This window comes from Episyrphus balteatus, chromosome 1 (genome assembly GCF_945859705.1).
Source record: "Episyrphus balteatus chromosome 1, idEpiBalt1.1, whole genome shotgun sequence".
Classification (NCBI taxonomy): domain Eukaryota; kingdom Metazoa; phylum Arthropoda; class Insecta; order Diptera; family Syrphidae; genus Episyrphus; species Episyrphus balteatus.
In genome coordinates this window covers 7,078,854-7,106,378 of record NC_079134.1, presented here as the reverse complement: position 1 = coordinate 7,106,378, position 27,525 = coordinate 7,078,854, and the positions used below count along the sequence as shown (strand labels likewise).

Genomic DNA, 27,525 nt, shown 5'->3' with positions numbered 1-27,525 from the left:
AAGCCTGCTTAATGAATTTATAGAAGATTTACAGAAATTACAAAGTTTAGTATTTGGTTTTGATATTGAATAATCTAGCTGGGACACTTTTTGGTTTTGACATTGAATAATTTAGCTCAGACATTTTTTTTTACATTTCTGCTATTTGAACTGATTAAGTTTTTGATTTCATTAATTAATATACGAGGATGGCCGAGTGGGTAGAGTGGTGGACTGCCACCAAGCAGATACGAAGTTCGATTCTTGGGTGTGGTAAAAAAATTATATACTTTTAAAATTATTATTAATAGATATACTAAAAACTTATATAATAATAATATAATTTCAGATTAAAAGATAAAATTCATGATTTAAAATCAAATAAAAACCATTTAAAAAAGAATTATATTTTGTTTTTGCAGTAGTTTTTTTTATTTCGATAAGACATGTATTAAAGAGCTATACAAGCTCTTCCGAAGCTATCTGTCAAATCTCAAAGCTTCGGTAGAGCTCCGGTAAAGGTTCGTTTAAGATCCTTATAGAGGGTCTAAATTGTATAACGTTCTCCTTTTTCCATGCCCAACAACCTTACTAAAGTTTAAAAGAAGCTAAAATGTAGCTTTTATAATACCTTAACCGAAGCTGAAATGTTAGTTGGGTTAAATCTAGTAGTATAGAAACTGTCTTCTTTTATGAATAGAATTTTTGCGAAAGTTGTACCTCCGATACTTTAAAATAAATTGTTATTGATCAAAAACTTTTGAAATGTTAAAATATTTAAATATCAAATTAGCTATATGACCATTAAAAAAGGCACCTCTGGTCACCCCAAAATCCCATATTTGCAGACATTCCGGAAATGCAATAAAACAAAAACAGAGAAAACCAAAACCAAAAAACCGTGGCCAGTGCCATCAGCAAAAAACCAGTATGTTTGTGTTTTTTTTTTCTTCTTTTTTTTTTTGGTCTGGATTGAAATTTCGCACACCTGCACCAGTCCAACTGGTTGGTTGGCATTCTCTCAGAGAGAACTGTGGTTCTTTAAAAAAAAAGTAAATAAAAAAAAAAAAAATGAAAGAAATCCACACATTGCATTTCACCAAACAAACAATTTAATTTTTTTTTATGAGAGGATTAAAATCTTAACACAATCCATATCCGTTAGCGGGTCGAGTTTCAATACCTCGCCATAACATTCTACAATTGTGTTCTTCCATCCGTGGTGCAGCTTCATCAGTATCTTTTTGCGTTTCTTTTGACCAAAGTCTTTCGGCCACAGCACTAGCACGTGGAAATACCATTGTCATGACATTGTTGTTATTTACCCATTCTGTCCACATGCAAGCCTCTCCGCCAGCTACGCGGTTCTTTTGAGTGGCATCGCCAGTAAAATTAGTCGGTTCGATATTGTAAAAGTCCATCCAATCAGGTCCATCATCGCCAGCATACAAATAGAAACCATCACTAAAGATTGTTGTGTAACCTTTTTTGGTAAGCGATGGCATTGCTTTCTTCGAATTGAACCAAACCTGTGCCATTGTACCTTGGGGAAGTTCTATTCCGGGATTTTCTTCAATAACCTATAAAAATGAGAAGTGATTTGTTGTTAGGTATTTTTTTTTTTGTTGTTTTGAAGTTTTACTGACAAACCTCTTGCCATAAAATCGGTGTTTGACCATTTCGATAGAGGTACTTTGTAAGTTTTTCAAAAAACATGTAAGGTAGATCCCCAGAGTCTTGTCCGTGCTCCTTTAAGTATTGTTGGATGTCGGGATTTGATTCCCAGCATGCAGAATCAACCTCATCACCGCCAATGTGAATGTAGGTATCAGGGAAGAGATCTTTGATTTCACTAGAATAATAAATAATATAAAAATAAAATGAAAATTTGGACGTCATTGGCAGAAACTAAAACACAATTTGGACAATATTTTTTTATTTTATTATTGGATTGAAAATAAATAAGGTCTTAGGCCCAATTTATACATTCTCTATTAAATTTAAAAACACCATTTAAAAGGGGAAATTTCAAAATTCTTATGCGATTTAATTTCAATTTTTTAATGGTGAATTTAAATTTAGTGGAGAGTGAGAATTAAACACATGAAACGAAGTCGTTTTCGAAACTTTGAAATTTGCTTTTTTTTATTGCGACTCTTATTTAGGAAGCGAAAACAGAAATTATCGCGTCAAACGCACATGTTTCGCTTGAACATTTCTATTAAAGAGTTTATGTTAGTGAGTAAAAGTTGGTATGAAATTTTCAAACTAAAGATTCCACAGATTTTTTTTTTTAATAAAAAAAATTGGGGAAAGTATTCTCAAAAATGTATTAAATCTTTGAAGCTTCCCCTGTTTGAATTAGGTACATTTTAAGTTTAAAATTTTGTTCATGAAGCTCGAAATCTTACATCCCAAATTTACATATTCAAAAACAAACATGATAAAAATAAATGCCAAAAAATGTTAGTTAAAAAATATTGTTATTTCATAACCACTAAAATAGAAAATTTGTTCTTAGGACTAAAATTAACCCCTCCCCCAAAATTTTTTGTTTACAAAAAAAACATTAATTTGCTGCTGAAATTTCCAAACTTTAGGCCTGGTACGCTGTTCGAGATAAATTTTAGCTCCCATACAAATTATCGAAAAATTTTAGTCGGGCTAAAATGGATCCCATAAAAATTATCGATAACTTGTATGGGAATTCTATCTCGGCTAAAATTTAGCGCGAAGAGCGTACCAGGCTTTAGGATTTATAAAGTAGGTATTATGTTATAATTTCGCAGTGATTTTTCCAAAAAATTTATTAAGAGATTTATGAGAGAAGTAGTTAACACATAATCGCAAAACAGAGGTTTTAGACCATTTATACAGTTAAGGCTACTTTAAGACCTCCCACGAGCTAGTTTTAAATTAAGTTGGCAACAGTCACTTTGTTTTTCAAGCGACGATATATCTTCAGCACAACTCCAAAACCACGAATCCGTACTTTTGGACATTTTTACTTTAATGGATCTTACTTGTTTTCGGTCCCTCTATTCACTGCATCGATCCCTTTTAAGCCTTAACTATCAATTTCCGTTGCTTGAGTTTACATAAGATTGTTTTTCTCAAAACTACAATTTGGCAGATTCGTGGTTTTGGCTTTGTGCCCACGATATGTTCCCCGAAAAACATATTCAGTCCTATTGTGAGTTTCACTTGAACAAGTTTCCACCCGGAAAATTGAAGTTCACTTATCCTCTATTGTGAGTTGAGGACGACAAGTTGTTCGCCGTTTTTTTTAACTTTTTTTTTTAGTTAAAATGCGAGGTTAGTAGCTCAACTAAACCGTGGTAAAAAAAAAAAACAGTTTAGCGGAAAATCCTTACTTCATTCCGCTGCGACTTGCAATAGGTTTTTAAAATTCCGGACGAACAAAAATATTTCGGGAGAAAAATTGACCACGTGAAACTCACAACAGGGCTGATAAATAATAAAAAAAAAAATGTTTACTTTTTTCTTCATTTCACAAAGGCTGCGAATAAGTGAAATATTGGAACAAAATAGTGTTCCACAAAATAGTGTTCCACAAAATAGTGTTCCACAAAATAGTGTTCCACAAAAAATAACGAGCCAGAATAGTATGGAATATGAGTTCAATCAGATCAAAGCAAAAAGAGTGTGGAACGTAAGTGAAACGATTCACTGTGCAAGTCGAAATTCTTGACAGGCGCGCGAATAACTGTTTCGCCATATTTCGGACCCGAGAAATCCATTGGCATCATTAGTTTTTCGATTTATCGGTACGACTTCGAACAAAATTTTTTTTGAAAGTTTTTTCAATTATATTGAGAATTTTCCACTGTTTTTAGTCATTTTTCAATCAAAAACATTGTTTATATTGCTAATAATTCTGCTCAAACGTTATTTGCTACCAGTAGAAAGACATTGTAAACAATTTTGAACAATTTATTTGAAAGTTTAGTGATTTTTTTTGAAAAAATTTTAAAAAAATCGAATTTTTTTACATTGTTATCGTTTTTTCGCTGTTTTTGTTCTCTTTTGCACAAATACATAGCATGTTTTCCATTAAAAATTAATTTAACTGTTAATTAAGTGTTGGTTAAACTTTGACATACTATCGATAGCATCGATAACAAAAAAAATATCGAGTATATCGATACTTCACAAAACTATCGATAGTTTCAATACTTCCAAATTATTATACCACAAGGCTACCGATATTATCGATAGTTTTTTCTTAAAACTATCGATACAATCGACAATGGAAACCATCGATATCTACCAAACACTATGTTAATTCGTTGTTTACATCCAATGTCAAACGAAAACTTAACTTGTAGTTCAAATTGTGTTTAATTAATTTCAAAGCTATCGATAATATCGGTAGCCTTGTGGTATAATAATTTGGAAGTATTGAAACTATCGATAGTTTTGTGAAGTATCGATATACTCGATATTTTTTTGTTATCGATGCTATCGATAGTATGTCAAAGTTTAACCAACACTTAATTAACAGTTAAATTAATTTTTAATGGAAAACATGCTATGTATTTGTGCAAAAGAGAACAAAAACAGCGAAAAAACGATAACAATGTAAAAAATTCCGATTTTTTTAAAAAAAATTCAAAAAAAATCACTAAACTTTCAAATAAATTGTTCAAAATTGTTTAAAATGTAGCAAATAACGTTTGAGCAGAATTATTAGCAATATAAACATTGTTTTTGATTGAAAAATGACTAAAAACAGTGGAAAAATCTCAAAATAATTGAAAAAACTTTCAAACAAAATTTTGTTCGAAGTCGTACCGATAAATCGAAAAACTAATGATGCCAATGGATTTCTCGGGTCCGAAATAGGGCGAAACAGTTAATCGCGCGCCTGTCTCAAAAATTTTTTTCAAAAAACTTGCACAGTGATGAAACCAATCTTTTCTCCTTATAACACTTCTTTAAATTGCTCATATGTTTTTTTCATTCATTTCACGCTTTTACTTTTTGCTTTTCAATTTTCCCATTTTTTATATAAAGTATTTTCATTTTTATTTTAATGTGAATTAAATATCAAAAACATTTCTTTCAAAATAAAAAGGTGATTTTGATTTGCAAAAAAGGGCATTTTGGTTTGCAAACTGAGGAAATTAATTTGAAAAAAACTGGATTAGCTTAATCTAAAAATTGAATTTCCCAATACACAATATTTTTGAACAGGAACGAATGAAATTTGTAAAAGGTAGAATTTTGAAGCCTGTGACTAACCCTCCACTTTTCTCTCTTTTCATTTGATTTCTACTTCAGCTTAGGTTAGTAAAACAAAATAACATTAACAAATCTTACCTAAAAAACTTATCCAGTACGTTAAAAGTTTGCCTGCTTGTTGGATTGAATGGTCCAAGTTGACCATTATGTTTACCAAAACATTCTGTCATTATTTCCGGATGCGAAGCACCCCAAGATGCTGTATGAGCTGGAGTATCAAATTCAGGTATAACACGAATTCCTCTTTCTCTTGCATGTTCAATAATCTGATTCACATCAGATTTCGAATAGGTCATCCTTGAATTATATGCTCCCTTTGCCGACAACTCTGGAAATCTAGTACTATTGTATGGAAATGCTGAATCATCTGTCATGTGCCAGTGAAAAACGTTTAATTTATTATAAGCCATTCCATCGATTAGTTGAAGAATTTTCGAAACATTTATAAAATGACGAGCTGTATCTAACATAAAACCACGATATTGAAATCTTGGTTTATCGTAGATTTCTGTTTCTGGAATGCGTAACTGAAAAAAAAAACTAATTCAATGACATCATCTTTTCGATAATATCCCCATAAATACCATTCCATTTGACATTGGCACCAAAATTTGTGACAACGTCTCCAGGCCACGCAATATTCCCCAAATAGAATTCGAGACTACTTTTCCATGACCATACACATAATCTGTTTGTTTAGGTTTTTTTTGTGAGGGATAAAATGTCAGAATTCTTAGTGCTTCACGCTTCATGGTATCAAAACATCACACAGTAGTCGTATATTAGCATCAGAGTTTTTTGTACTTACATGACTCATCCATTTTATAGTGGGGTAATGCTTCGCAGGGCTTTGTTAGGTTCACATCGAAATGGGTGATTGTCTTTAAGATTGTTGGCGGTGGAGTGACATCAGCGTAAATTGGACTGTTGACAGATGTTTTGATAATGTCGGTGTATCTGGAAATTGCTTGTTGTAGCAAAAAGCAATTTTTCTGTGTCACCTGTTAAGAGAGTGGATTTTCTGGAATAAGTAGTTACTCAAATTTGTTTTGTGTGGGATAAGAATTCTTACCACAAATTCGATATTTTTAGGATCAATTTGATAGAATTTGCCAGTATTTTTCTGAGAAAAGGGCTTTGGCCACACTTCACCTATTTAAAAACAAATTTTTAAACTATAGAATCATAAGTATTAAGCACTAATGTACCTTTGGTGGCATCTATTCGAGGACCAGGCTTTGGGTAAGCTAGAACTGGAATTAAAATTATCGCGAAAAGAAATACTGTTCTCATTTTGACGACCAAATTGAGACTGAAATGAAGTTGATGAAAAGTGAACAATTTGCTTCAATGATGAAGAAAAATAATGTAATTGGTGTAGATCCCCGCACACATTTCTGAAAATATTTATACAATTGTTTATTTGTTATCTTAAAAAAGAAATTTGAATGCAGATTTTGTATAGAAGTTTTCTTTTTGTTACGTCATTTAAGTAAATCAACTTCCGAGAATTGATAAAAATATGGTACTTAACCAGTTTAACAAATTGATAAGGCAATTTATATGAACTTGGAGTTATTTTTTAAAAATTTTGCTTACCTACGTTAGAATCTTAATATATTCATAAGACCTCTTTCATATCTACGCTAAAATCACGTAAGTGGCAAAGAAGCCACAACATAGTGACAAATTATGCTGTTGTGATAAGTCTTGTGGTTACTCGTCAAAGATCAGTAGAAATGGGTTCATTATTTTGACAATGAAAAAAAAAAAAAAAAAAAATATTTTGAGTAGAAAAAAAATGTTACACATACGCCACAGTGACCAATTTTGTTTTAATTCTTAAAACGGTTTTCTTTCATTTACCAAATAATGAAGTCATTTGACTATATTCTGGACCCTTTCAACTATAGGTACTCTTGACTACTAGAAATTACACATAAAACAAGGGACTTAAAATTTTTAACAGTTTAAAAAAAGCTGATTTTTAAGTTTAAATAAAATAATTTTGTTCATATTATTGACCGTTAAGGAAGGTCTCAGTTCTGACTTATTTTTAGAATTTTGGGGATGTTTGAAAACTTTGAGTTTAAATTTGTTCCCAGTATTATCATACTAATAAGCACGACTCATTTGCTCATACTTGTTGTTATCAAAAAAGTAGCTTGAAGCTTTTTATTTCAAAATTCATTTTGAAATCTTCTTTTAATTTAATTTAATAAAACTAAAAAAATAACATATTAGTCGAGTCAAATTAGACATAAAATTTGTAAAATCTCAGAATCCAGGGAAAGTCGATGCATCTAAAAAACGAGTGTAGGGCTGCATTATAAAAGGGTCAAATAAGAAAGTTAAAAAAAAAAAATTTCACCGCTCTCGATTACAACAGTTTTTATGGACCGTTAACTGTCATTCCGTATGCAAGCGTCAATCGGAATTGCTGTCTCATTTTAGATTTTGATCAAACTTTGTAGGGATGTTCTCTAGGACTGTAAGGAAGCAAATCCATTATGATTTAATTTTAAGTTGCGTGGTTTCCCCGGTACCCGCATTCGAACTTTTTCAGAAGGTCATTTTTATGTTATTATAGCTTTGCGTCTACTAAAGATATCTTTTTGTTTGAAACGCCATTTTAAAGCTTAAGAGTAGTAATTTTTGAATATATATTAAAAAATTACGTAATAATTATCCCTGAATTAAAAATAATTTTTGAAAAACTGGTAATTTTGCTGATTTTTCATGGTTTTTGACTGGCTCCAGAACCTTGGCTATTATATGTAGGAAGCTTATACTTACCAAATATTAAATATAGATATTTTTCAACAAAATAAATCTAAAATGAACTCGATGGCTGTACTCCTTATGTAAAAATTTAAAGTTCAAAGTATAGAGTATTTTAAAAAAGCTAATTTTTATACTGTCATTTTCTACGATTTGACTAAACGAAGAAATGTGAAACTTACAGTGTGTTAAGCTAAGAGTACGAACTAAATATACTATTAATTTCATGCTTCTATCTTATGTCAAACATAGTGCAATCATAGCCTTAAGTAGGGTTTTTTTTGGCTTTTTAGCATTTTTGCGAATTTTCAAACAAGCGGTACACTAAGAAGATATGAAAATAACACAATTTTATTTAGAGGACTTAAAGTTAAAAGTTTCAACTTAACACACTGTTAGTTTCATGTTTCTATCTTTAGTCAAATCGTAAAAAATCATAGTATAAAAAAATATTTTTTCAAAAAACTCAAAACTTTGAACTTAAAATTTTTGCATAAGGAGTACAGCCATCGAGTTCATTTTAGATTTATTTTGTTGGAAAATATCTATATTTAATATTTGGTAAGTATAAGCTTCCTTCATATAATAGCCAAGGTTCTGGAGCCAGTCAAAAACCATGAAAAATCAGCAAAATTACCAGTTTTTCAAAAATTATTTTTAATTCAGGGATAATTATTACGTAATTTTTTAATATATATTCAAAAATTACTACTCTTAAGCTTTAACATGGCGTTTCAAACAAAAAGATATCTTTAGTAGACGCAAAGCTATAATAACATAAAAATGACCTTCTGAAAAAGTTCGAATGCGGGTAGCGGGGAAACCACGCAACTTAAAATTAAATCATCATGAATTTGCTTCCTTACAGTCCTAGAGAACATCCCTACAAAGTTTGATCAAAATCTAAAATGAGACAGCAATTCCGATTGACGCTTGCATACGGAATGACAGTAAACGGTCTATAAAAACTGTTGTAATCGAGAGCGGTGAAATTTTTTTTTTTAACTTCCTTATTTGACCCTATTATAATGCAGCCCTATACTCGTTTTTCAGATGCATCGACTTTCCCTGGATTCCGAGGTATAAAGCTAATTTGACTCCACTATATTTGAATAAAAAAAAAAAAAATAACAAAAACTTTTTTCCTCAAAATGTATTTAAATAAAGTATTTAAGTAACAAAGTGTTTTTATAGATAAATATATTCTGAAAATTGTTGTTGTTTAAAAACAAAATAAACCAATTAAAACATTTTCAAACATTTTCAAACATTTTTAAAAAATTTAATTTTGTATGCAAAGAAAAATATTAATCGACACATTATACCAAAGTTTGTGTAAAAAAAAGACAGATTTTTCAATTACTCGTAAGAGCTATTTTTGAGAAAATTTAGTTTTTTTTTTCATTTTGGTTTTGTGGCAAATACCGATAATTTAGGGCCTCAAACTAAAATTTCTCACTTTATTGCTATTCTCTATCATTTGGTTTAATTGTTTCGTCGAGCTAAGTTTTTTTATAAGAATCCGAAACCTCAGAACAAGAAAATTAAAAAGTTTTAAATACCTAATTTATAATTTTTTCTCTGTAAAAAAGGAAATTAAAAACGATATGAAAATAATTCAAAATATATACGTTCAGGGTAATTTACTTATATAAGTATCAAATGTTATTTTGACCAGATACTTTTCATTTGCTTCAAGTTCCTCAAATTCTGTGATCTAAAATGCTTCATTTTTAATTTTTTTGTAAGAGTATCTTGATATTATTTTGTTATTCGAAAAATCTCAACTCTCGATTAATAGCGGATTAATTACGAAATTGTTTTATGAAGACAAAAATAGATTCTTACTAATTTTATTTTTGCTATGGTTTAATTTTATGTAAAATATATTTATATATTTTGCATTTTAAATTTATTCCAATTTAGAATTTTGCATTTCAGATAAAAAAAAAAAAATAAATAAATCATTAATCACAATCAGTATTCTAAACACGCAAATCTACACAAAACTCATAGAGCGCACTTTTTATTCGAACAAACGAGGAAGATGTCACTTTGGTTTGAAGAATTTGCAACTCTTTGACCACAAAAAAAAAGTCTATGAATAAGAAAACAAACGTTACCAAACATAGTGTATAGTTTAATATGTTATTATTATTAAAATACCAGAAGTACATGAACATTGAAAAATGCCTGATCTGTATTATTCATAGGGTAAGCATAAATATTATTGTTATGCATTGATAACCAAATTTTACTATAAAAAATTTTTGTCGAAAAAAAAACCTTTTATTACGTAACGCCAGAGTACTTTATTGGCACTTAATACGAATATAGTTGCTTCTTAAATCTAGATAAAAATAAAAATAGATAAAAAAGGACCAAAACTAAAAATGACAGCAAATTGCCTTTCGCCAAGACCTTAATAAGTATCATAGGATTTATAGGCTCTTAAACAGACAAACAAATTTAAAAACTTTGTTCACGTTATGTAGATTAATTTTCCATTAGGTATTGGCAAATTGTTGAAATTAATAAAATTGTATTCAAGTGATTTTTTTTATAATTTTCCTAAATGCCCATTGCTAGATGGTTTACCCTATTTTTATCTTTTCTTTCTTTTTCTCAAATAAAGAAAAATTATTCAAATGCGCTCATTCAAATGGTCACTCTTTGCTGTCGTCTTATTTAATTTATTTGCAGTGTGCGTCTTCAGTGAATTTTTATGTTTTTTTGTTTGGTCGCGCTTCAACGCTCATCACTTAAAAAGCAGACGCACTAGTAAAGTCGCCATTGTAAACGTATAGAGGTATCCGCATTAGAATCAAACAATAGAATAGACTTTTTGTGTCTCTAGTTCCAATGTTTAATGTGGAGCTGTGTTTTTTAAAATTGTGGTCAGTAATTTCCTTAGGGTGGATAGGCAACAAGATAAAGTCAACCAAAGATAAGTGGAGGCAAAATGAATTCAGATGAGTTTAACTTGGTTTAACTCTGGCAAAATGATTTTTTCAATTCGAACATTGAAAGCGTCAAATTCGAACAATGCGGGCGTAGACAAAGATTTTACATATTATGCAAAAAAACCACAGGAGGGCTTCAAGTACATTATACAATGAAAATATTTGTATTCTTACAGGGTCTCGATATGGCGTCGTCCATCGTTGTTGTATATCGTATCGGCTTTAATAGTTTTTATTTGATAAATTACATTTAATAAGTATAATTTTTGTTTTGTCTTTTTTATGAATGGAATGACTTTGAACTTTTATTTGTTTTTTTTTTAAGATTCAGTTAGGTTCTTTGGATTTAAACAAATAAATTTAGATTTAGGTTTTATTTTCGATAATGAGTCAAAACATGAAAAACAATACAAATTTTGTAACACGACATGAGTTCAAATATGGCTGACTGAGTTCAATTTAAAAAATAAAGTAAAATTATGGGAAAAATATAATATTTTTATAGACGGGAACGGGAGTGACTAACAACTTTATTTGTCTTAACTTACGATTTTATGTAATTATATCAGTTTAAAAAAAAAATGAAAATTAAATCCAATTAATTTTTCGGCATTAAACGTGTAAAAAGCGATTTTTGAAAAAGTCTGAAAAAAATGACTTTTCTAACAAGCTAAATTTTTAAAATTATAACAATTAAAAATCTGAAAAATGTTCACATGATAGCTACACTTATTAAATTTGAGCCTGTAAAGTTTTAAATTTTTTGAACAAATGGTTTGGCTGGAATTTAAGATTGATCGAACAAGGTCCAAGAGACCCCATGTTATTCCCATAAGAAACTTCAACCGCTTGGCGGCACGGGTTAGAATTAAGTTAGAGACTTGAAACTTGGGGAATATTTTTTTTAGTTTATTTCCAACCATATAAGATCCTAGGAGCATAGAAATTCTTATTATTTTAAAATAACGAACACCCTTTTGTGCAGCTTCCAATTCATATCACGAAAAGCCACATTTTCTATTTACGAAAAAGTAGCATAGATTCTGCAGTTTTGGTCAAATTCAAAACGATAATTTGTGCTTAAATGTATATTCTTTCAGAATATGATTTTACATTATTTTTTTGTTTGGTTTATTTTCCAAAAAAAATTGGGTAAAGTAGAAAAAATTGACAAAAAAATCACTTTTTCAAGATTTATCGGATAAAAACCTAAACTTAATTTGTTTAAACAATAGACTTCTATACATCATTCAAAAGGTCTGGAAATCCTCTTTCCAAAAACATATAACATATTGAGAGTAGTTGTTAGGAAAATGACTGAGATATTGATAGATTACATCGTAAAGTCTGTAAAATGGTTTTTTGTAAATAAAAAAAAAATGGAGGGTTCCAAAAATATAACAAAAATATTTGTATGCATTATTCGACCATACAAACAGCCTACACTATGTAATTCGTCGGGTTTATTTTCAGTGTCGCACCGTGTAATTAAACACCTTTTTAAATGATTTTTAACACAAAATCAAGTACGCTATTTGATTTCATGTATGAAAAGGAATTTTTAGAAAAAAATTTGAAAACCGTTAGAGCCGTTTAAAAAAAAAAATAATTTTTATAGGTGTATACAAATTTTGTAACATTTTTCAATAAAAAAAAGTTGATATGCCATTTTTAAGAAAATTTTATTTGATCAAATTCATCTACCCGTTTTCAAAAAAATTGACTTTGCATTGGGGATGCCTAATTGTCTCCATTTCCACACTTTTCTGATCCTGACATGCATAATGTCAACGTTGGTATTTTTATTCAAAACCATGCCTTCAGAATGCAGTTATTAAGCAGTAGTTCATCGATCAGAATATATTTTTTAATTACGCAAAATGCTAACCTCCGTAACCTATCTCTTGAACGAATAAATCTAAGCATGAAAAGAATGAAAAGTTAAGTTAACCAGTTGTTGCCAAATAGATTCCGGTCAGTAGATAAGCGATTTCTGCAACACCGAAATTCGTTAAATTTCATAAAAACTGATAGAAAACTGTAAAAGGTTAGAAATAGATCAATACCACTATAACTGGGTTTTGGTCATTGTTGTAAAAATATCAATTACAAAAAATGCATTTGAAATAAAAAAAAAATATTTAATGCAAACAAAAAAAAAAAAAAATTGCTTAAAAAAAAATATTTTGCATTAAAAAAAAAATTTATTTCAAATAAACAAAATTTGCATTGAAAAAAATATTATTGCAAATAAAAATTTTCTGCATTGAAAAAAAAAAAAATTCAATGCAAAGTGTATAGAATAAATATTTTTTTAATATTCGTCGAATTTCATACAATTTCGACTTTTTGACCATATATTAGCTATTTGAACTATGACATTGAACCTAAAGTATGGTCAAATATTCAAAATTGTAAGAAATTCGACGAATATAAAAAAAAAATGCAGAAAATTTTTCATTTGCAATAAATTTTTTTTTTTTTTTCAATGCAAAATATTTTTATTTGCAATAAAAATTTTATTTTCAATGCAAATATTTTTCATTTGCAATATACATTTTTTTTAATGCAAAATATTTTTTTTTTCAACGCAAATATTTTTCAGTTGCGATAAACATTTTTTTCTTAATGCAAATATTTTTCAGTTGCAATAAGTATTTTTTTTATTTGCAATACCTACATATTTTTTTTTAATTTGTAATGGAGAGGAAAAATGCATTAATAATAAAATGATTTTTTACAACCATGGTTTTGGTTCGTCCTATCCACAATCTGCATTAAAACATTCCACATACTCTTTTGGTCCTGTTAGTGTTGGGAAGCATTTTTGCTAACGTTATACCACCTCCGTTATTGCAATTCCCCACATTCGGAAATCTTTCCGGATCTTTCTTAAGTTCTTTCAGTGCCATAAATCTTCTTTCTGATTCATTTAATTTCCATATTAAATGAATTCCAGTTACCTACATCAACATGGTCTTCTTACATAACACCGGCGTCGTCGATGTAACAAAAAAGTAAACAGAAAAAAGAAATAACATCCAACTTACAATAATTCTCAGGGTGTACTGGGTTGTCATTTCAAAGTCAATTAATCTAATTGACTTTATGTTTTCGTTTAACAATTCACCTCACGTTGAACCTACGTCACTTTTATATTCCCCCTAAAATGGTATTTTTTTTCATTTTGTTTTTATTTCCAGTTGACTTAAAAATCAGTTTAAAGTCAATAAACGTTCTCCCATAAAAGGACTTTTCTCACAACAACTTACAACATATTTTCTTCGATGTAAACAGATATAAGCCAGCACATGTAAAAACCTCTGTCAAGTTCATTTTAAGGAAATTCCTTTGAACTTTAATACAAAACAAATCATGAAAATGGGCTTATTGAAAAAAATTGCGGTCTTGAGTAGTGATGGGAACTATCGAATGATTTGTAGTTAATAACGTAATGATTTGAACTATCGAATAGTTCATTCAATCATTCATTAATTCATTCGAATAAAAACTATCGAATAAAACTATCGAATAAAAACTATCGAATAAACTATCGGATAAAAACTATCGAATAAACTATCGAAAGAAACTATCGAATAAAAAAAACTGTTTGAATAAAAAAACTATCGAATAAAAAAAACCATTTGAATGTGAAAACTATCGAATAAAAATATATATTCGATTGAAAAAATTATCGTATAAAAAAACTATTTGAATGAAAAAACTATCGTTTAAAAAAACCGTTCGAATGAAAAAACTATCGAATAAAAAAACTATTCGAATGAAAAAACTATCAAATAAAACTATCGAATGAAAAAACTATACGAATGAAAATAGTAACTAAATGAATGAATGAATGAATAGTTTAAAATTATTATTGAATGAATGAATATTTTTTAACTATCGATAGTTTGATAGTTTTTATTCGATAGTTCCCATCACTAGTGAGTTAAAGGCAAATTGCAAATTCCCTAAATGATGATATATTTTAAAAGATTTTTTTTGTATTTTTAAGATACAAAAATATGTGTAAAATCGGCCAAGTTAACGGGTTCATTAATTCTAATTTCCTAACCAAAAGCCAGTTTGTTTTTTTTTCTTCTTCCAACTGTGAAGCAGCTACATAGGTACACTCGCGGCCAGTGACTCCATATCTTCGTTTGTTGTTGTCATCGTCATCATCTTCTCGCTTTCATCACCACTCTCCGTGTGAACTCTGTTTGACTCTGGTTAGCTTAACTTGCCATCTTCGTTGCGCCACAAAATTAACAACTTAAGCAGGCTCTTAACAGTCAAGCCAGGAAACAATCCAACGGTAGTTAGTAAGTTGGTCCATTTGCATTTGCGTTTGTGTTTTCTGATGTAATTAATCACGATTTTCTGTGCCTGAGGAAAAAAACACACGCAAAAATTGTCAAAGCCTTTACAGATAAGTCGTTGAAAAAAAAAAAAAAAATTAAAAAAATTAGGACAATCCAAGATAATTGGATGTAAATAGCACACACACCGGTAACGCTCCTATAGCAGCAAACCATTCATAACTCATTAATTTAAAAAAAATACTATAAAAGGGGGATTAACAATCTTTTTTTTTATCTGGGGAATTGAATAATTTTTATTTTATCTTTATTTGTCTAATGTCAACCGGCATTTCCACTTACACGAAAATGACTTTGACATTGACCACTTAGTGTGTCTCGGGTTCAAAGTATCGGAGAGATACCACCAACACATTCCACAGATAAAAAATTGTGGAAATGTTTTTAAATCGGTCAATTAAGGCTGTTTGGGGCGCTCAGCTGTGAGTGTGCTTAACTATCTCTTTGGCTTGGCCATTTACATTTTTTTTTTTATTTTATGAAAGAAAAAAAGTCAATTTTTTGTACTGATGGTGAATTATGGAGCTATGAAAAAGATATAAACATAGTTTTCTCATTTTTTGTTTTTAAACCTGTGTGAAAGAGGAATAATTATAATTATTATTATTATGGTTGGAGAATAAAGCGGAATAATAAAAAAAATAAAAACAAAAAAAAAAAAAAATAAAAAACTCAGCTCAACTCAGGGCTAATTGGATGGATAGAAATTGAAACCAGTTTAACTTGCGCATGTATCTGTACCTAAGCTCTGAGCTCTCAGGTATTTGAGTTTTTTTTTTTTATTTTCAGTGAATAATTTGAAACTCACTCAATATGAGCAACATACTCAATTTGAATGAAACATTGCGGCGAATTGTTTAGCAACATTGAGTCTATAGATTTCGTAAACATATGTATCTCGGTTCGAAATAATTTGAGTGAAGAAGTCAATATTTGAATAAACTTAAGTTTTTTTTTTGCCAATGGTATGTTTATTTGTTATGTCAATAATAAGATATTTTAATATTGAATCTTATTTTTTATAATGTTTATAATGGGCACAATGTGAATCAATACTAATTCCCAGAAAAATGTTTGCAAAACCACCATTCCAAGATTTCAGTTTTGCTGGAAAATATGGATGTTAATAAAACTAAATAAACTCTTAACCTATTTCTACAACGCTTAAGCTTGACTTTAAAGTATTCTATTCAAGTATAAGTTTCGAACTTATTTTCTTTTTAAATTACTTTGGCGGTATGATTTCGTGATATAGTGTTTGCATAGGTAGCTGCAGTACACTTAAAAAAATTACTTTTGTTGCAGAGGGCACCATATTCCCCCGTTAAGTGTGACATCACATACCCCATGACCAGAGGCCAAGCAAGAGACTACCAACGATTTCTCATTCTTCAAATTACCATAAGTAATTTAGAAATTATAATGGAACTGATAAACATTTTTTTATCCTGATATGTCGGTTTAAAAGTATTGCCAGGTGCCAGCACACATAATAATTATAAGTTATAACAACGAAGAAAAATAACAAAAATAATACAAAATTATTAAAATTATTTTTATTTTAAGTGGAGCGATTGAATATATGTAATTCAAAAAGTTCGAGTGACCTCAACTCCAAATTTATAAAGCGTTTCGCCCAGGTACGTCAGTGGGCTCATCAGTTATATCCAATCGCTCCACTAAAAATAAAAATAATTTTAATAATTTTTTTTTATTTTTGTTATTTTTCTTCGTTATTATATCAGCCTGACCACGGGCATACATTTTCTAAGTGTCTAAATTTAAACAAATTCCCTTAGAATAATAAAATTCACAGTATATTCATGCTGTGAGTTTAATATAGTGTCGGTAAACATCGACCAAAATAAGGCGTCTGAGCGAAACGCTTTTTAAATTTGGAGTTGAGGTCACTCGAATTTTAAAATTAAGTATAGGTAGTTATTTTATGAATGTTCAAAAATTTAAAGTTATTAAAATAAAAGGTTAGAAATTGGTGCAGCTCTAGCTTTTATTAACATATTGAAAAAAAAAAACAATTAACAAAATCCAGACTTTGAAACTTTAAACAATAACAAATAATAACCTTATAAGATGAAGTAATCTAATAACTTTCGTAGTTCGAACTCGTTCACATATTGCTCTTTTAATTATTATGAATGCAAATATTTTCAGAAGCGTTTTCGGTTACAATAAGACCAGGGTTCCCAGGTTTTAAAAATAAAAATCCCCTTTTTTAAACACCAAAACGTTTATTTTTCCCCTTCTTCGTAAAAAAAATCCCCTTTTATCCAAAAAAAATGCAAGTATTTATTTTTTTTAAATTTTTTTATTTAAATCTTTTTTTAAACATTAATTTAAAAATTTTGTATTTAATTTATTCATAAGAATAAAAACTTTATAATGGACATAAGTAAATAAAAAAAATTAACAAAAATGAAGCTCAAATTACATATTTCATTTTCAAACTAAAAACAGTCAAAATAAAATTTATGAAGTATGGAACTACTTCACAAATTTTATTTTGAGGGTAAATCTAAAATATCAGTGCTTATTTAATAAAAAATGGATATTATTTTCTATATTTTTGATGTATTTTTGTAAATCATAGAGTATTTATGCCGATTAAGGCAGGCTTTTTTAACAACGATGTCTTAAAAATGGATAGGTATTTTTTTTTTACTTTTATTTTTTTTTTACTGCCGCGGCTGCTGGAAGAAAATTTCCTTTGATATACCCAAACAAAGTACAGATTCCCTCAGTGAAATATTTTGAGGAGTGAATTAAAAAATGGAAGCACCCTAGTTTTTCGTAGAGCTGACAAATTAAAAAATCCACTTAGCGTGGAATACAATAGTTTTCGAAATTAAGTTTTATTTAAATTGATTCCATTGTTCAAAGATTGTGTCTAACGTTTTTGTAAGTTTAAGTTTTTCCCCTTTTAGATATTTTTTCCTATTTTTTATCCCCGTCCCCTATTTTATCCCTTTCGTCTAAGAAAATCGGCAAAAATGGTGATTTCCCCTCAACCTGGGAACCCTGAATAAGACTGAAAAGTCAGAAAAAAAAGTATATGTAATAAAGATATTCCAGTTGGGTTGGACCTCGAAACTTTGGAGCTGCCATCTTCTAGTCATTCAAGTGATTCTAATATACACTCTACTTTCGAAATTTTTGTCTCCTAAAGCTCTCAAGGCATACTGGAAATGTGATTTAAGTTTTTTGTGTATCGTATCACAGTATTAATGGCTAAAATCCTTAAATGCTTAAAAACTTTAAATCATGTATCCTTTTTATTTTATTTTCTGAACTTTTAATTTAGATTTAAAAGGTATTTTTGTGTCTTTACTTGTTTACTTGTTTTCTTACAAAAGAAGGAAGGAATACGTTGTAATTATTTTCAGCACCTCGGCCATTCAAAAGTAACGGAGAAGACATATGTACCTTGTTTCCAGTTTACCTATCTCGTTAAAGAAGCAATCTTTTTTCTTGAAACTTGGTAGGTCTTAAGGACTCATAATGAAGTTGATGTTCTAGAAGTTTTACGAAAAACTAATTAAACGTAGCCAAATTATTCACAGATAAAGCGGTAGATAACGGAGAAGACGCGTACAGTTACCGTCTTTGTCTCGTAATAATTGAGGTCCGTCAAGATAGCTCCCACACCCCCAAATTTCCAAAATCTGAGTATGCAGTAATTTGTTGCTAATTAGTTGCTCTAATCTTAAATTTGTTGCTCCACCCCTTCCCCCTCAAAATTGATAGAAAGGGTGTGGGTGCTATCTTGACGTCAAGGTCATCTTGTGCATCTTGTGCTTCTTCTACTGGCTTAGTATCCAACTAGAAAACTATTTTAAATAGTTAAAAAATGGTTGATTGTTACTATTTTTTAGTCAATCGATTTAGATAAAAACTCTTAAATAGTCAGTTTTAACTATTTAAATATTTAATTAATTTGTGACGTATTTCAATAGTCTATAAACGATTATTTAAAATATAGTTATCGCAATTTAAACTATTTTTCTCTGAATGCATAGAGTTTTGACTTTTTTGTACCAAATGCAAAAAGTTCAAAACAATTTTCTAAAAAGTTTACTGATCCACAAATATATTTTAATATTTTTTTAATTAAAATAAAATGCACGACTGGGGCCGCACGTACTTGCTCTTGCAGTTCAAAGCACTTTTATGTTAGCTTACTTGTAGGTTATTAGAGCTGCCTCTATATACATTTTTAAGAAATTTGGTTGATGTAGGGGAAGAGCCGGCATGGAGTCCAAATGTTAGTTTAATAATTTTTTTTTTTTATTTTACTTTTTTGAGAAAAACTAAAAACGCAGTTTTACTGCAATTACTTTGAATATTACGTATGCAAAATTTTATCAAAATCCTTAGAGCCATTTTTCCGAAAATTGCAATAACTCCATAATGATGTACGGGAAGAGCCGACATCCGCGATTTAAAAAAATGTAAAGACCATATTTCCACTATCCGTATTTTTTGAGAAAAACTAAAAACGCAGTTATGTTAGAACTATATACAGCATTACGTGTGCTAAATTTAATCGAAATCGTTAGAGCCGTTTTCGAGAAAATTGCAATAACTCGAAAATTTTGTATGGGAGGTATACGTTCTAAGCGAGATATTAAAAAACAAAAAAAAACCAACCTTGTAAATTACGAAAAAAACATCCATACCAAATTTCAAGAAAATCCGTTAACTCGTTTAGGCTGTAGCTACTTGTACAGATGGACGCACGGACGCACCGACGCACAGACCGACGGACGTCATGACGAAACCCACTTTTTTGGGCTTCTCCATCATCGTAATGTTAGTTTTGATTAAAACCTCGAATTTCTTTTTTACACGAAACCAATACTTGCCCTATTGAGCAAGTAAAAATATTTGTGACACTTAGGAAAGTATCAAACTTCAATGAGGTTTATTTTTGTTCAGTAAACGCATATGCTATACAAAAAAAAAAAAAAAACAGAATTAGCAGAAGATTTCTGTATGTCGCAGAAAAAAAGCTAGTAGAATTTTGAAAAGCAGGATTTTCATGAAAAAAGTAGAATTTTTAAAACATGGATTTTGATGTCAGAATTTTAACTTGTTTTTCATTTTGGGGTCGAAAAACTCTCAAATTTGTTTGAAAATTTTACTTTTTGACTTTTGTAGCCTTAAACTTCAAACAAAAAGTATTTCTTGTATTATTTATATGAGGCGTTCAGAATAATAATGGGTCAAGTCAATTTGAAATTTGTACCTACTGTATTTTGAACTTGGAGAAGCTTTTTCTCCGGAACTAAAGGCAGTTTTGAAATAAATGTTTCACAGATCAATAACTCTATGTCTCCAGAATTTCCTTCTCTCTTTCTATTTGATATAAAAAGGAACCCTTAAAGTAATCACAGATTATCTGTAAATTGTTCACAGGTAGTGATTGTGACTTGTTATTCACAGGTTAGTTAAAAATCTTTGCTGTGATAGCTAATCTTTTGACTTTTTTGTACCAGATTCAAAAATTCCGAAATCACTTTCTACAAAATTTACTGATCTATCAATGTTTTTCTATATTTTAATCAAAAAAAAAAAAAAAAATGTCATCACTTAAAATTATGTTTCTTAAACATTCTTCTACTTTTTCTTAGACACATGTTTATAAGAAAATTCAAGTAAACATTTTAACGTCAATGTGATTTATGTTTCCTTTGCAACATTCCTCAAACTAAATACCTGCCTGATGCACATTCGAATATATCACTAAATCTCCACAAATTCATGTTACCTCGTTACTATATAAACTGTTGCAGGTGCCGGTCAATAGAGGCCGCATTCACCAATCGTATATATTTTTTTCCTTGTTGGTATTCCATGTTAGAAGGTTATCAACTCTTTTAAAAAAGGAAATCTACCTTCCCGTTTATAGAGATTCGAAGCATTGAAGTGTTAAATTGCTCAATCGTTTTACAACTATGTACGATTTTATTTGAATTGGTTGGTCAGATAAAATAAACTTGTTGAATTTTTTACCTAATTGCTACTTTTCAAATTGACCTGGATCCGGTTGTTTGTATAAATCCGTATCTTTTCCAAATTACACTCTCTCTCTTCATTCCTCAAGAAAGATACAATTCCGCATATTTATATTTACCATTCGGAATCGACTCTATAACAATTCTTTAGCACCGCACTTTTCTATCTTGCACTCGTAAAGCTAACAGGTGCAATGCAGAGTTTACACCGTCCCGTCATAATCTCGCCTCTGCATCTTTTTTGCCAGCTAGCGAATGCGAGTATAGGAACACCTCTTTGTTGGATGAATAAATTAATTCAATCCTTTAATGGAAAATCGCGATTTGTCGGTCGTGTTCATTTATGTTTATGGTTCTGTGTGTCGTCGTTGTTTGGTGCCGACTTTAGCTTCAGCTTTAGCAGAGAATATAAGCCAGAGGCGAGAAATGGGGTTTATCGGAAGCACAAGATCATTGATTTACCGTGGAAACTAATAGCAAGTGAGTGTGGGTCTTAAAGTCTGCACAGTGCACATGCAGTCATATAGTTACGAGTTACCTGGGTAAAAGGGGTATAACAATTAATTGGAATTTATGACAATAATCCAAGTCTGTGTGGACGATGATTATTTATTTTTTATTTTCTTGTAGTTTACTTTGAAAATTACGTAGAAAATGAACATTGAACATTTTTTTTTTATGTAAATTTATAATTGCGACTATTATTCTTGATTCTATTTCGGTCGTTTTCTTTTGTTGGAAATTAAATAATTTTATAGCATAAAAGAGAGAATTAATGTGCAACAGAAAAAAATGTATAACAAACTTTAATTGCAATGAAGTTCATTAGAAAGATAAAAAGAAAAAGAAAAGATACGAAAAGAAAAGAAAGAAGAAAATATTGCCAAAGGAGAAAAAGAAGTGAGTATTTAGTCTGTTTATTTTTGTTTTAACAGAGAAGAAGATTATTCAAGTTTAAAATTGCTTTTTCACTCTTTTGAAAATTAATTCGCCGCTAGATATGCAATGAAAAAAATTTTAGTTGAGTAAATTCACCATGTTTAATTGATTGCTTTTAGGGGGAGGTGGTTAGAGTTGAAATTTTTACATTTCGAATTGAATATTGAACAGAAAAATATAAAATAGTACATTTTTTCATTCTGCCCTAAAGTATTGGATAGAAAATTGAAATAATTTAAATTAAATACCTAAATGAATAGCGGTTAGTGTAGTGCGTTTCAATGGCATAATTACTATTTTCTTTTTTTTTTTCAAACAAAAAAATTAAAATGGATTTGGAAGAGTGTAACACACGTTGTACAACATAACCAACAATTTATTGATTTTTTTATGCGCAGCCTTCAATGATATTTATTTTATGTAACTATGTAAATAGTTTGATGTTTTCGACAGCTTGGTAGTTTTTCGTTTTTATTTCGGTTGTGTATAAATACATTTAAAAAAAATTTATCAATATTTGGTTATATCATAGCTAATCACTATCGTGGAGATAAAAAAAAAATGTGTTCGATTGTAAAAATACATTTTGCTTTCACAAAAACCATCGCTGCTGGAAAATATCTACCATGCAATCATTAAAGTTATGTTTATTAACATCATATCCAAAAAACTGCATTAACGAAGCAAATATTTTTAAACAAATGGATTAAGTTTGCAAAAATTGTTGATGATACCAAAGTACTTTATAAAAAATCATAGAAAATGTTTGAACCAAATTCAAATTCAAATTTAGATTTATTGAGACTTATTTTTGATTACAATAAAGTAGGTACTTAAGTTTGAAATACATAGTATTTTTTTTTTTAAATAAACTGACTTAGTAGTCAGTAGTAGTATGTTATGGTAAGAAACTAAAATGTTTGAACCAAAAATAGTAAATTTGTAACATGACTACTCAAAAAAAAAAATGGATTTTTTTTTTGCTTTAGCTAAGGTGTTAACTATGGTGTACGAAATACCAATATTAGTCGGTATTAAAAAAACAACTTTGAAAATTCTCAATTTTCGAATCGGATTGAAAAAAAAAAACATAAAAAAAAAAGTTTTCCACACGAAACCAATATTTGTCAATAAATACAATTTTTTTAAACCTAAATCTTGTGTTTTTCTGATGAAATATTTTAAAGCTTAAAAAATGATAAATAGCTTCAAATAAAATTACACGCCATTTTCAAAAACTTTTTTGTTCGAGTCGAAAATTTTGCAATAATATTTTATAGTGTTTTAGGATATGCTCTACGATCTAGGTACTAAATATATTCGAGCTCGGAAATCAATTTGACCATAATAGATTTTTATTTTTTATCTCACAACGTACAACGAAATATTTTGAGAATTATATTAATTTAATTTAATTTTTAATATAAATCTTTCCCAAAATTTAATTTTATTTAAGTGCGATGTGTCATATTTCTTGGGACAGTTTTTATTAAAATTTAAATAATGACATTTTTTTAAATTTGTAAAAAACTCTATGAGAATAATGTGTGTAATTGATGCTTATAAAAGAAATACCTACAAAAAATTTACTGGTATGTTTTTTAAAGCCTAGAATAACTGTTTTTTGAGTTATGGAAGTGTTCCGTTAAAGCTTTTGTGGGTATATTGAATAAAATATCAATGAAACTGTATGACCCTGAACTTTGCAGACAATTTAACTCCTGGTCTTCGAACTTCTGCCACTGCCGTAAAACTCAACTGATTTTCAAAAACTTAACGTAAATCGCTTCGTCTGAATAAATACTCGATACGTCATTTTTTAAGTTTTTTTTTTATTTACCGTTTTTACGAAGTTTTGGCCAAAAGAGTCAGAAATTCCCAAAAAAAAAATGTCGTCTAAAACTTCAGACCTCTGCCACTGCCGTAATACTCCATTGTTTTTCAAAAACTTAACGGCAATCACTTCGTCTCACCAAATACCCGATACGCCATTTTTTAGTTTTTTTTTTATTAACCGGTTTTACGAAGTTTCGGCCAAAAGAGTGAAAATGCTCAAAAAAAATGTCGTCTAAAACTTCAGACCTATGCCACTATCGTAATACTCAACTGTTTTTAAAAAACTTAACCGCAATCGACTCAATAATAAAATGGTTCTGAATCAATTTGTCAAACATGTGAAAATATTTAATATCAACCTAAACCTATGTATGTCATTTTCGATTGGCTCTCCGGAAGCGTCCGGAATCATTCAGAAGATCAGAAGCCTTCTGAAAAAGTCTTATTCGCACGAATATGACAGACAGAACGCTTCTTAGAATAAAAATTCTCTTCTTAATTTCAAAACAGAATTCACTCAAAATCACTAGATAATATTTAAATAATAAAACGTTATTAATTATTAATTGACATTGACACGTCAAAAAACATGCTTTCTACAAACTATCGACTAAAAATTCCAAATCCCAGTGCACTCCAGGATTACGGGCAAATTTGGGTAGGCCGTACATCAGTACAGTGCATGTTTTCAAGACCTTAAATGTTTTAAATGCCATACTTAAAAATGAAATCACAAAATTATTGTATAAAACGAACGCTTTTTATTTAACTTTGACTACAATAATAGTGTTTAGAAAGACAAATTATGAATACTTTCTTGAATTTAGAGTGCAGGAAGAACTTATTGTTTCAATGGCTGAGAGAGAACAAATGGCATTCTTGATATTTTTGTTCCAAGTGATTAAAAAGTAAGAAATACTGTTTTTTAAGGTACAATACATCCAATACATCCATTTTAGACATAAAAACCAGTCTCCTGAAAAAAAAAACCTCTAAATTACCTACTGAAAACCATTTTTTTTAAAGTTTAATACATATTCGAGAAATACGAATTCAGCAAAGAAATTTTAAAATTTTAGAATTATGTTTTTAAAATTCTGAAAATTCAAATTAAATCTTTTATGAATCCCACATTATATTGGAAAAATGTCCTTAATTTTTAATAGTAATAGTAAGTTTATTTTGAATGGATATGGATCGGTGCATCTCGTAACATTTAAAGATTGAAAAATACCAAATACCTAATTGAAATGTAAAGGCATAAATAAATCGGGAGGGGTTACTGCAGGTATAAACCAAGAAAAAACATACCTAATGCAAAATATTGTTGATTTCATTTCTACCCACATAAGAATCATAAGAATTTCAAAAAGAAACTCACATTTCCTGTAAGTTTTTGCCTTAACTGACAGAGTAGATAAATTGTTTTATATACATAAACATGATTTACCCCAAAGTTAGTACCCTATCGCTAATTTGATATCTCTTTTTTTTATTTCCAGAAAAACGATCATCACCAAATAATAATAATAATAATAATGCTCAGCAGCAACAGCAACAAAATTTATCAACACCAATTGGTTCAAATACACCAACATCAGTGGCATCTGCAGCAGCTTCAGCTACAGCAACACCAACAACAGCAACAACACCATCAGCACTTAATAGCACCATCAACACTCTTAAAGGTTCACCGCCTGCTAAAAAGGTCATCTCCAGACGTTCGACGACGACGGAGCAAAAAGTGTTGCACTCCAAGACACCACTAAAAGGTAAGTGTTTTTTTTTCTCTGCATGTTTAGGTACTTCAGTACCTGTAAACAAAACTATAAAGATGCATTTTCTTATGCTCATCATCGTCGACGAAGTGTATTTGCATAAGAGATACGGGGTTTTTGGGGGTATTTGACTTGCATCTGACACCTTAAATGCGATGTAAATTTGTTTATAGTATTTCCTTCGGTTTTTGGTTTGATGTTGCTTGGTGTGTGGCACGGGAACAGGAAAAGGGTCTTATGCTAATAAAGACCATAATCAGCGTCGTCGAGCATAGTTATCGGCTGATGAATGTAAATTAGTTAGGCGCCCACGACCAAAAACGATATAAATACAAAACCAACAAATCCAACGGAGACTCGTCATCAAATAAACCACCCGACCGTCAATTCCATGTGCCACCCTCACCGCGACCTCTGAAGACCTGGAGATTAGTGATGGGAACTATCGAATAGAAACGATCAATCTATCGATAGTTGTAAAATATTCATTCATTCGATAGTTTGAAATCATTCATTCATTAAGTTACTATTTTCATTCGAATAGTTTTTTCATTCGATAGTTTTCTTATTCGATAGTTTTTTCATTCGAATAGTGTTTTTTATTCGATAGTTTTTTTATTCGAATAGTTTTTTTATACGATAATTTTTTCATTCGAATAGTTTTTTTAATTCGATAGTTTTTTCATTCGAATAGTTTTTAATATTCGATAGTTTTTCCATTCGAATAGTTCTCTTATACGATAATTTTTACATTCGAATAGTTTACTTTAATTCGATAGTTTTCCATTCGAATAATGTTTTTTATTTGATAGTTTTTTCATTCGAATAGTTTTTTTATACGATAATTTTTTCATTCGAATAGTTTTTTTAATTCGATAGTTTTCCATTCGAATAGTTTTTTTTATACGATAGTTTTTTCATTCGAATAGTTTTTTTATTCGATAGTTTTTTCATTCGAAAAATGATTTTTTTTTGATAGTTTTTTCATTCGCATAGTTTTTTATACGATAGTTGTTTTATTCGAATAGTTCTTTTATTCGATAGTTTTTTCATTCGAATAGTGTTTTTTATTCGATAGTTTTTTCATTCGAATAGTTTTTTTATTCGATAGTTTTTTCATTCGAATAGTTTTTTTATTCGATAGTTTCTTCATTCGAATAGTGTTTTTTTTTTTTTTGATAGTATTTTCATTCGCATAGTTTTTTATACGATAGTTGTTTTATTTGAATAGTTTTTTATTCGATAGTTTTTTCATTCGAATAGTGTTTTTATTCGATACTTTTTTTATTCGAATAGTTTTTTTATTCGAATAGTTTTTAATATTCGATAGTTTTTTCATTCGAATAGTTTTTTCATTCGAATAGTGTTTTTTTTTATAGTTTTTTTCATTCGAATAGTTTTTTTATTCGAATAGTTTTTAATATTCGATAGTTTTTTCATTCGAATAGTTTTCCATTCGAATAGTTTTTTTTATACGATAGTTTTTTCATTCGAATACTTTTTTTATTCGATAGTTTTTTCATTCAAATAGTGTTTTTATTCGATAGTTTTTTCATTCGAATAGTGTTTTTTT

General features: G+C 29.4%; 2 protein-coding genes across 3 annotated transcripts in view; one reads left to right on the top strand and one right to left on the bottom strand.

The window, feature by feature from the left end:
* LOC129905555 (mucin-12) overlaps positions 1 to 27,525 on the top strand; it is a 312,257-nt gene that overhangs the window by 196,008 nt on the left and 88,724 nt on the right. Inside the window, exon 5 of the mRNA XM_055981045.1 lies at positions 25,677 to 25,946. Coding sequence (XP_055837020.1) covers positions 25,677 to 25,946 — 270 coding nt within the window. The remainder of the gene's footprint in view (positions 1 to 25,676; positions 25,947 to 27,525) is intronic.
* On the bottom strand, positions 1,069 to 11,374 carry LOC129905556 (beta-hexosaminidase subunit beta-like). Of its 2 annotated transcripts, XM_055981047.1 has the most exons (8): positions 11,163 to 11,374; positions 6,453 to 6,641; positions 6,317 to 6,396; positions 6,053 to 6,245; positions 5,829 to 5,932; positions 5,323 to 5,771; positions 1,630 to 1,831; positions 1,069 to 1,559 (listed from the first exon to the last, which is right to left on the bottom strand). In XM_055981047.1, exons 2-8 carry the CDS (start codon positions 6,535 to 6,537, stop codon positions 1,122 to 1,124), a joined length of 1,551 nt encoding a protein of 516 aa, XP_055837022.1. In that variant the 5' UTR covers positions 6,538 to 6,641; positions 11,163 to 11,374; the 3' UTR covers positions 1,069 to 1,121. The 2 variants fall into 2 exon arrangements, with proteins under 2 accessions (XP_055837022.1, XP_055837023.1); XM_055981048.1 differs by lacking the exons at positions 6,317 to 6,396; positions 6,453 to 6,641; positions 11,163 to 11,374 and having other exon boundaries at positions 5,829 to 5,990; positions 6,053 to 6,170.

Coding starts and splice junctions, on each gene's coding strand:
- LOC129905556 (XM_055981047.1), bottom strand. CDS start 6,537: ATGAGAACAGTATTTCTTTTCGCGATAATTTTAATTCCAGTTCTAGCT. Junction 5,772..5,828: donor TGCCAATGTCAAATGGAATG/GTATTTATGGGG, acceptor TTTTTTTTTCAG/TTACGCATTCCAGAAACAGA. Junction 1,560..1,629: donor CACCGATTTTATGGCAAGAG/GTTTGTCAGTAA, acceptor TCATTTTTATAG/GTTATTGAAGAAAATCCCGG.